The following is a 10,461-nucleotide window of genomic DNA, read 5'->3' as shown; positions in this document are numbered from 1 at the left end:
AGAATTTACCCAGCCCCAGAGGCCCACTTCACGTCCCCCTTTGTTGCCGCTCTCAGGCCTGCCCTGACTTCTCTAGGTCGCATTAATCTCCTCCTTCTCTGTCTTTCACAGCAGCTCTTACTGTCCTGTGATGAGATAACATGCTGTAGAGCAAAGAGCCCCGGACTTGGAGTCCGAGGACCTGAGTTCAAATTCTGGCTCTACCACTTACTAGCTCTGGGACCTGGGGTAAGTCACTTTTCTCGCTGACCCTCGGTGTCCTCAGTTATGAACTCACGGTGATTGGGATGTTAGGAGGACTGAGGGGGATGAGTCCCCGGATGGTGCCCAGGATTGGCCGTGATAGGAGGCTTCTTATGTAACCCCTGATGTGTCCTTTTGCCCCCCTGCCTCAGTCTAGAAGCCATCTCTGTCAGACTCACAGTCCGGGAGCTGGAGTCCAGTCCTATGACAGTGGAACTGTGGCTGTGAAGCCATCCCTGCATGAAGGGACTGAGGTCCCTGGCTTGTGTGCCTCCAGTTCACACCCCCAGGGGCCATCTTTCCATCCTTGAACACACTCACATTCTCTGTTTAGGAATCATTAGTCATTTCGCATTGCCTTTGAAATTAAGTCCAGAATCCTCCTAACGGTATGGAGAGCTCTTGGGGGCTTGGCCCCTGCCAACCTCTACGTATCTCACCATTGGTGCCATGCGGCTCCTACTTTGGCCCTCTCTTTAGCCACAGGGAACCAGTCGCTAATCCCCTCTGCCAATGAATCCTTGACTTGAACCTCTGTTTTCACCTTTCTGGTCTCAGTATAGCTGTCCCTCCCACCCTTGGCACCAGAGCTGTGTGGGGTGCCTCTTCCAGGCACTCCCACAGCTCCTGGGGCCTTGAGCACTACTGGTTACAGTGAGCCTTTTCTTTAAAAAAAAATCGGTTGATCTTTATTTCTGTCCAGAGTCAAAGCTTCTGGAAGGCAGGGACTGTTTTTCATGCAGTGCTGATTCCCAGGTGCCCAGCATGGGGCCTGGCTCCTACATAGCTGTTGAAGGGAGGAAGTAGAGAAATTATAGGAAAAACTACATTTCCCATTGTTGGTATGAACTGGCTCAGAAGGGACCTACAGTTGCATTCTCCAGTCATCATTCCAGAACAGCTACCATGGAACGTTGTGTACGAAGGCTGCCAGGCCTGGTCATTGGCAGAGGCAGAAAGTTTTCATGATCTCTGGGGAGCAGTGTGTTTGCTCCCCAGTCAGGAGGGGTAGGGGGAAGCCCTTCCTCCTTTCCTTAGCCAGGAGGTCATAGACTGTTTAGAAGGGACTGAGGTGGGATGGGATGGGGTGTGATTAATGCTTAGTTCCCAGTGCACTTGGCTTAGAGGCTATCTAGGCAGAGAGAGAGATGAGGAGGGCAGAGCATGGATGGGCAGGAAAGTGTAACAGCTTCTCCTTGTAAGTGACCTACAGGCCTCCCAGCCATTGACTGATTCTCCTGGGGCTCAGGTTTTCTGTGGAAGGGTCTATGCCATCCTGAACTATGAGGCTTCATTACTTTTGGTCTTGGGCCAAATTATAATTTTGATTTCTAGGTAAGTATCAAAGTGTGGGGGACAGAGTTCACAGATTTTTATTATCCCAGACACCTGGAGAGTCTGCTAGGGATGGCGCAGCTGGGGCCAAGGGACTCAAGCAGTCCCCATCAGAAGTCACCCTCTGCAGCCTCTGGAGGGACTGGGTGCATGGGTGTGAGCAGCACAGACTGGCAGTGCCCTGAACATGGCTGCTCCCAGGACGAAGTGACATCCCATTGTGGCACAGGAGTGGTACCCTTGGGGTAGCCGAGGCAAACTAGTTATGCATCTTAGAGTGGTGTGGTGCTCTCTGGCACCGTGGCGAGCATGCTCATACGTTAATTTAATATAGGCTCAAAAAACCTTACACTGTAGGAAGGATTAGTGGTACCAGTTAGCAGATGAGGACACTGCCCTGGGTTTCAGAGAGGCTTGAATAACCTGCCCAAGGCCACCTGTTGAACAGGTCCTTGAGCGGTGATTTTATTTTTAAAAAGATTTTGTTTATTACAGAGAGAGTATGCGAGAGAGAGTATGAACAGGGGGGAGCTGCAGAGGCAGAGGGAGAAGCAGGCTCCCCACTGAGCAGGAAGCTCGAGGCAGGACTTGATCCTAGGACCCTGGGATCATGACCTGAGCTGAAGGCCGGCACTTAATCAACTGAGCCACCCAGGCACCCTGAGTAAGCTGTGATTTTAGTCCATGCTCTTGATTACTGCTCCAAACAAGCCTCTCCTCCCACACATTCCAGGTGCTTGGGGCACAAGGGTCAGCATTCAGTGTCAGTCTGGGTCTTCTAGGAAGCAGAAGTGCAAGCGATTTCCTGGAAAAAGCACCATGAAGGATACAAAGGAGTGCTCTGAGTCAAGGGCACTGGGTCCTGGACCCCCTCGTGCCCCCCGGGGCAGAGCAGGCTTCCGAGGTGGATCCTGAGCAGCAGCTGGGGGCTGTCGGCTCCGGACACTTCCTGGCAGCAGAGTCTCTCTTGAGGGAAGACTGAGCAGTGGCTCCCATGGTTGCCACAGGCTCTATCCTCGAGCCCTTCACAGCCTGTTCACTAATACACTGGAGCCTCTGGGCAGGTGTGATGAAAGCTCAAAGGTGGCTATCCCCTCGGGGGATACGGATGGTTTCACGACAGGGTGGGGCAGGTTGCACACTGAATAAAGGGTCCCTGCCAAGGGGGTTGGTTGCGGGGAGGAGGGGTCAAAATGCGGAAATGTGAACTTGGCCATTTTGGCCCAGAGAGACATTCTTTTCAAATTCTACCACTCAGAGGGACCTCTGTTTCTCACTTGCACAAAGGTAGAGTATAGGTGACCGGCAGCCTGGGCTTCCCAGGAGAGAAGAGGAGGAGTCAGGGTCCGCTGGGACAAAGGGGGCTGGGGATGGGAAGCTTCTGCACTTGGGGCTCTTGTGGTAAGCAGCGAGCAATGGTGCATGAGGTGAGTGAGGGAATGAGCCTGGAGAGGTGGGTGGATGGTTGTGGGGTGCGGGTGTCCCAGAGCCCAGTGTGTCTCATTCCCAAGCCTGGACTCTGCAAGATACCAGGGAGGCCATTCACAGGTTTTAGATCACAGACATGTGATATCGTCCTTTTGGTGTTACTGTTCGCTTTCAGATATTAAAATGTCAGGTACTATTCAGGTGTGACTGTTCAGTCTCCTGCCCAGTGCAACAATTCTCTCCTCCCCAGTTTTCAGTCTGGTCTGGGCTTCAGCTTGAGGTAGGCGGAGTGGAGATGGAGGTGACGTTTTCTGGTACTTCTTCCTCCCGGCTCTTGGCTCTATTCTGTCTCCTCTTACATTTCTCCCCACCGCAGTCACCTTTAAGGTCTAGGTTTTCTGGCATTGGACCAGGGAGGTGGGTGAGGGATGGTACTGAGTCTTCCGACAGATTCCAGGTGACCATCTTGGTCCTCTTTTGGCTGTCACTGCTTCCCTGGCAGAAGGCACGGACATCCTCCCCAGAGCAGCCCCAGCGTGCATCCTCCTGCCTATGGGGAAATTGCACGTGATTCTTCAGGTGTCCTGTGGTAGAAGGGCTCCCCACTTCCTTCTCCCTCCCTTCTCCCTAGTTTCCTACTAATAGCGCCTGGCTGGGGAAAGGGTGGCTTGCTGGATTACCTCTTGATAAGTTCTAGGCAAGGAGGATGGAGGTAAGCCCCAATTGTGTTGGTTGTCTTTAAAAGGGGGATATGTGACAACGTGGTGGCCTCTATGTCCTCTGCTTTGGGCACAGGGAAAGTTCCGCCACACCTCCCATAAATAGGAGAGCAATGGAAGGGGTGTGGGGGGAGCAGGGAGTACCCACAGGAAAGCTTGAGAGTGGCACGAGGGTGTGGGGTGGGGAGAAGTCACAAGTGTGCAGTCCCTCTCATGGTCACAGGGACCAACAACCCAGCTACCTTCTACCCCTTTGCTACGTGACCATCAGTAAATGATCCCACTGAGTGTATGCGGAGGGTAACCAAGTGGGTGTATGAAAAGGACCGTGCGTTTCTCCTCTCCCTCAAATATGATTAACAGTAGCCAACACTTCCAGTGTTTCTCAGTTAACGAAATGTTTTCAAATTCTTTATCTGACTTGAAAATCATAATGTGTCCTTGACGTAGATGGAGTAAGATGACGAATCACTTAAATGTCAGAGGGCATTGGAGAAGTCAAGGTGTTGGCTGAGCCTCACGCCGCCCAGATGAAGGCAGGTTGAGCAGGTCACCTAGGCTTTCTGGCTTCTGTCCTCTTCCTGCTGCCCTGCCCTGCGAGGCTCATCCCCCCACACATGGCTTCCTGTGCTCTACCCAGATAACAGCATCTCCCTAAAATCCTTTCTGGGGATTGCCACTGACAAATAGTCAACTCCAGGGCTGGACCCACATCATCATCATGAAAGACTGCAGAACCTGAGAACATTTTGAGCTGTTTTCCTAATGCCCACAGGTGGGTGGAGGAAGTCTTTTTACTTCTTAAGAGGACCTACTGTTTCCAGGTGCTCACTTATGGGTCCTGGCAAGATAACCGGGGTCATAACCGTAAGTCACTCTGCTGTTGTCATTAAAGCAGGGCTCAATGCTCTCCACAAGGCAGTGCTTGCTGACTTGTATTTGTAATCGATAGATGCCCTAATTCCTGCTCATTACTAATTCTTTGCTTACCCAATTAATCCAAATCAGTGAGGCTTAATTTGGAGGAAAGCGTGCTAAACTCAGGTCCTAATAGAAACTCTGCCCACAGGCTCACAGCTGGTTGCTCTGGGCCAAGATGAGTCCTGGGTGGAATGAGGCGAGTGCTGGACAGCTCCCGAAGACCTCTCTTTCCTGACTTCATGGAAACAAGATGAGGGGCAGGGATGAGTCCGGGAGAGTGGGAGGGGAAAAGTTTGCTGAACCTACTGACTTTTTCTTTTTTCTTTTTTCAATCAGGAATTATTAGCCGAGAAGATGCAGAAGATCTCCTCGAGAACATGACGGAGGGAGCATTTTTGGTCCGGGTCAGTGAGAAAATCTGGGGTTACACCCTCTCCTATCGCCTGCAGAAAGGGTTCAAACACTTTCTGGTGGATGCCTCTGCGGACTTTTACAGCTTCCTGGGAGTGGACCCCAATCGCCATGCAACGCTCACCGATCTCATTGATTTCCACAAGGTACCCTCCAGAGGGGTGCTGGTCAGGAGCTAGAACTGGTAGAAACGTGAGGTGAAGGAGCGCCAGGCTGCAGGTGTTCCAAGAGATGGGGTGGAGAGGGAGCAGGCAGCCCAGCAGGTCCATAGGATCACAGGGATGTGTGGAAGGGTGGAAGAGAGCAGAGATTGTCTAGATAGGCTCTGGAGCCTGCTGTTCTTCTCTCTGGCTTCCCCTCTGACTAAGGCAAGCACCTCCAGCCCTGGTCCCTAAGCTTCTCCTCACCTCAAGTCTCTGAGTGCTCCCTACTGCCAGCACTTAGGGACTAGCTGACCCATCTTCTGCCCAAGCCCACAGCCCACCTGCAACTCATCCCCAGGATGTCCTGCTTGAGGACATTATAGCCAGGCCTCTGGCAGCTTTGTAGAATTAGCTGAAACTTAGCCGTCAACCCTGTGGCTCGAGAAGCTTTTCTAGTAGAGTTGCCACATCTCTTGTTCCAGCTACAGGGATATGTACATGTGGGGTACGTGTGTGACTTTGGGCAGGTTCCTTAGTCTCACTGAACTTTACCATCCTAACCAGGCAAATGGATGTAAATAATAGTTCAGATCCCATGACCATGAAATGAGGCAGTGTCCGTAACAGCACTCTGTAACTGTGAAGTGGTGTGGACCTTCTTGTTTTCCAGAACTCCCTTTGTCATTTGTCCCCCTACTGTAGACATCTCATGAGGAAAGATGGTGCCTCCCAAACTATGTACGTAGACAGAAGCAACTTGTGTTGCTGTTCTGTGTTTCTTTTGTTTTGTTGCTTCTTTTGTGACTGTCAGCACAGGAGTCACTGGGAGAAAGCCAAAGGTGGAACTCAGTGAGCCACAAGGGGGAGAGAGAGACGCCCAGAAACAGTCCTGGTCGCTCTCCATCTTCCTGAGCTTTGCAGCTGTAGCAAGGGCCACAGGATTCCTGGACCATCTCACTGGGTTTTTGCTGTGATAGGGACTCTTGGATTGGTTTCGCTTTTTCTTCATGGATGTCCCCAGGGCTCTACGGTCAGCTCTTGACTTGACCTTCTAAGTAAAGCACATAGAAAATGACCCATTTACAAATGTCTAGATGTTGGGTGGACAGGACTCCTGGAAAACTGGACTAACCAGGTTTAGGGCAGATTTCTACCCGTGTTGGGAAGAGCTTTCTCACAACTCTAGGGAAGAGACAGGGAGGGTGTGTGTGGATATTGACACCTTCTCTGTGTCAGGCATCATGCCCCGTGCTGTCCATCCATGCTCTTGCTTCCTCTTCATGACAGCCCTATGAGGGAGGCAGACTAGTCCCATTTCACAGATCAGGAAACCAAAGCCGGGGAGCTTGAGGAGCTTCCCGAAGTGTTCATGGCTGACACCACGTGGCCCAAGAGTTAATCCTCAGGCCGTCTGCCCCTAAAGATTGTGCCTTTTCCTCTGTACCATGATGTTTGGTTTCCCTGCCCACTATGAGCTGCTGCGAGTAGTGATGAGCTTCTTGTCTCTGGAAGTATTCAGGCACAGGGAATAGTCCATCTTTCAGAGATGCTGTGCTATGGTTCCTGCATTGGAAGGTTAGAACAGAAGACTTTAAGGTCTTTATCCTCTTCCAAATCTAGGGTTGGAGACTCCCGATGTAGTTTCTTACACTATAGAGGGGGTTCATCTATGCCCATGTGGAGATCTGGTGGTCAGTGTGTATAAAGATTTAATTACACAGTTGATTTATGATTACATTCTAAGAATAATCAAGGACAATACAAGGTGAATGCCTTGTCCATTTCAAATCTCCATTTCCATTCTCCGCCTTGAAGTATTAGTTTGCCATGTAACTATCCAAGTATTTCTTGGGCAGTAACACAGAAATTTACGTAAGGAAAATAGTTTTGTTATTTTCTACATAAACTGGACAATTCTTTTTTTTCTAATTAAACTATAAATTTAATGCATTTCTCCACCCAAAAAATATACCAAACAGGATGGAGATTTTAAAAAAAAAGACAGGATTTTCCAGGAAAAACTGAAATGTACTCGTTTAGACAGGGGAATTCTAAAAATTAAGGATAGTGGGCGAGATTAAACTGGATAATTCTTTACCAATTGCTCAGCAATTTGATTTTTTAGCAGGATCAATATATCCTATGTGTGTTTTTTCAAAGCATGGTCGCTGGAAGTAGGCTGCTAAATTTTACATCCCAGCTTCATCGCTGTGTGTGACTTTGGGCAACTACTAAAATTTTTGTGCTTTAGTTTTCTCCCCAGTAAGATGGGTTTCCAAACAGCATGCACCTCCTTAGGGTCCCTGGGAGGTTTCATTGAGATATCACTGTGTAAAGTGCTACGGCACTACAGCTGACATTTGTAAGTCATCAGGACATTGGCTGTTATGGAAATGTGTGTGCTGAGTACACGTACCAACCACATCCACACATGTGCCCTGTGGTTTTCCATGATGGCCACTTACATAGCTTCCAGGTTTCCGTCATCACAAATGGGGCTGCAGAGCTTTGCTTGTCCCTGTCCCTTTGGGCACAGGCGCAAGTATTTCTCTAGGTTGGATCTGTTGTATTGGAATTGCTGGATAGAGGATGATGCACGTTTTCATTTGAAAAGATCTGCCAGATTGCCCTCCAAAAATGGAGTGCCAACTCATGCTTCTGCCAAAACTAGATGAGGCTGTTTCCCCACATGGCTGCCAGCCCTGGGGATTATCAGTCATTTTAATTTTTTCCCATAGGATCGGCAGATGCTCTATCTCACCGTTGTTTAGCTTGCATTTTTCCAATTACTCCTGACACAGAGGATCTTTTCATATGTTTAATGGTCCCTTGAATTTCTTCTGTGGATTGTCCGTTCCCGTCCATTGTCCATTTTCTGCTTAGATGTCTCCTTTCTTACTGACGTGTCAATTCTTCCGGCAACTAAATTGAGCTTCAGTTATATCTTTTCTGCTTCTCAGGTTTTCTACTGAGATTTTTATTTTTATTTAAGTGGGCACTCTTTCCATTTATAGGTTCTTTAAAAAAATAGCCTATTCCTTTTTTTTAAAAGATTTATTCATTTATTTTGAGGGACACAGAGAGAGAGAGAGTGAGCACATGTAGGGGGGAGAGGGGAAGGGGGCACAGAGTGTGGAGTCTGACACGGGGCTCGATCTCATGACCCTGAGATCATGACCTGAGCTGAAACCAAGAGTCCGACGCTTAATGGGCTGTCCCGCCCAGGTGCCCTATAAATAATAGCCCGTTGTTATTTCACAGATGATTTATCTTCTTATTCCACTGAGGAGATGAATACCCATCCCTCAAAGACTCTTTCCATTTGTTTTATAAACTTGATGTTTTCTTGGGGGGTCGGTTTTGTTGTTGAGTTTGGCATCTTTCTTGTATGGGTATGATTTTCCATAAGTATGTACACTTTCCATAAGTATGTACATTTTGAGTTATGAGGTGGTGCCTGAACTTTGAATTTCCTGCTTATCCATCAATGGATATAGTCCCTGTTTCTCAAATCCATTCTCTCCATGCTGTAAGGGCTGCCGCTGACAGTGAGTAACTCGTCTTTCCGACATGGAAAGTCTGAGCTTTTGTGGACTCTTTAGCCTCCCAATGGAGGGCGGTGCCTCTCCTCACTTCCGGTCTGCAGAGGCAAAGACATCTGCAGCCTGGGGCTCCCCAGCCTGTCCCTCTGATACTTGTTCCAACCCCTGCCTCACCTTCCCTCCTCTGACAATCTCATCCTGTAGGTCTTTTGGGTTTCAAGTCCTCTTTAACACCTATCTTTGTTGATGGCCTTCCTTCTTATTTTCCCATATTGGATTTTTTTCCATTTTCCCAATATGGCTCTATTTCTTTTTTAAAAGCAGATTTTTTTTTCTGTCATTTCTATAAATTTGAGTGAGGAGGAGGCAGATACATATTCATAGACTTTCTATCTTGAACTGGCCTCTCTCTGGTGGATGTTTATTTCCCTTGCTTGATTATAAGTAATTCTTCCCTTTTGTTTTCCTTTTAGGAGGAAATTATCACTGTTTCAGGGGGAGAGCTGCTGCAGGAACCCTGTGGACAGAGGGACAGCCCACCAGACTACCATCTGTTGTTTGAATGATTTTTCCCCCCTCTTATCAATTGGATTTCTTTGGGTATCCATTTTTTGAACTCAACTTAAGAACTTCCTGGCTCAAATCCTTATGGCCTTCCGGAAGATCCACCACCACCAGCCAGAGGATTAAGTAGATTAGTATATCTCAAGGGACATGAAATATACTTGCTATTGGTCCCCATCCCAGTGCCCAGGACAGAAATTGCTATTAGCTGGTGCAGCTCTTTCAAGAAGAGTTTAGTTATAACTTCAGAGAATGAAGCCTATTTGCCATGGCCACCCTAAGCTGAGCCCCCAGAGCACATGGGTCATGTTTTAATAATCCAAAATAATTCCAGTGCCGAACTCTGAATGTAACCTATGGTAGACATTCAATAAATGTTTGTGGAATGAATGCAGCTCTTCTGAAAGTCTTCCAACACTAATCAGTTTTTTCTAGTAAGTTATTGCCTACCTGTTCTGTCTATAAAGTCATGGAGAGTATAGACGAAATATTGCAAAGGATTTATATGGAAAATATAGATGCTGCGTCTTTTATGATGTACATTATTACCCTCATTGATTTTTATCATTGGAATAATTACCTAAGGCTTCTGAGACGTAGCTTCCGGAGTAGGCAGCTGATATTGCCCTGCCTTTTTTATTTGCCTCTTCTTTGGCCACTCGTCCTTGGTCTTGGAAGCATACCTTGACCCTGGTTTTGCAATACTGAGGCAGTGGTTTTGTGTATTCCCATAGATGTGCCCCAAACCTGGAATGAATTATAAATCCAAGAAAGCCTTGGCTCTCTAGGATTTGGCCCTCTTCATGCAGGTTTCCCGTATGATATAATTCGTCGTCCTTTTGAGTCTGATCCTGCGTTCACTTAATCTGAGTATGGTTTTCATATCCATGAGATTCTCCCAGTGACTCTTCTGTAACTTTCAGGGAAGTGTCTTCATGCATATTCAGGTTCTCATGTTTATAGACAGAGAGATAGCATGTTATGGGGGGAATATTATAGTGGAATCAAGCAGACTTGTGTTCAACTCCCCACCCCAGACTTATTAGTATTTTAATGTTGGCAGCACCATATTCGGTGGGAGTGAAATGATGGATGGGCTCTGTGCTTTGTCAGCAGACAGGTGTACCTTACTTATAGTCATGTCCCACATCTCTT

The 10,461-nt window shown here is 48.0% G+C and overlaps 1 protein-coding gene across 3 annotated transcripts in view; it reads left to right on the top strand.

The window, feature by feature from the left end:
• The window catches only part of SH2D4B (SH2 domain containing 4B), a gene marked incomplete at both ends in the record, with an annotated part of 78,760 nt that extends 69,452 nt beyond the window's left edge, over positions 1-9,308 (top strand). For 2 of the 3 annotated variants that reach the window (XM_080823050.1, XM_080823049.1), the window contains 2 exons: positions 4,983-5,203; positions 9,216-9,308. In XM_080823050.1, coding sequence (XP_080679176.1) covers positions 4,983-5,203; positions 9,216-9,308 — 314 coding nt within the window. The remainder of the gene's footprint in view (positions 1-4,982; positions 5,204-9,215) is intronic. The other variant, XM_080823051.1, reaches the window with a different exon arrangement.
• Between the last annotated feature and the right edge of the window lie 1,153 nt (positions 9,309-10,461).

This window comes from Martes martes (genome assembly GCF_963455335.1).
Source record: "Martes martes genome assembly, chromosome: 14".
Lineage (NCBI taxonomy): Eukaryota > Metazoa > Chordata > Mammalia > Carnivora > Mustelidae > Martes > Martes martes.
Note: the sequence above shows the minus strand (reverse complement) of the source record. Positions and strands in the feature narration are given on the sequence as shown.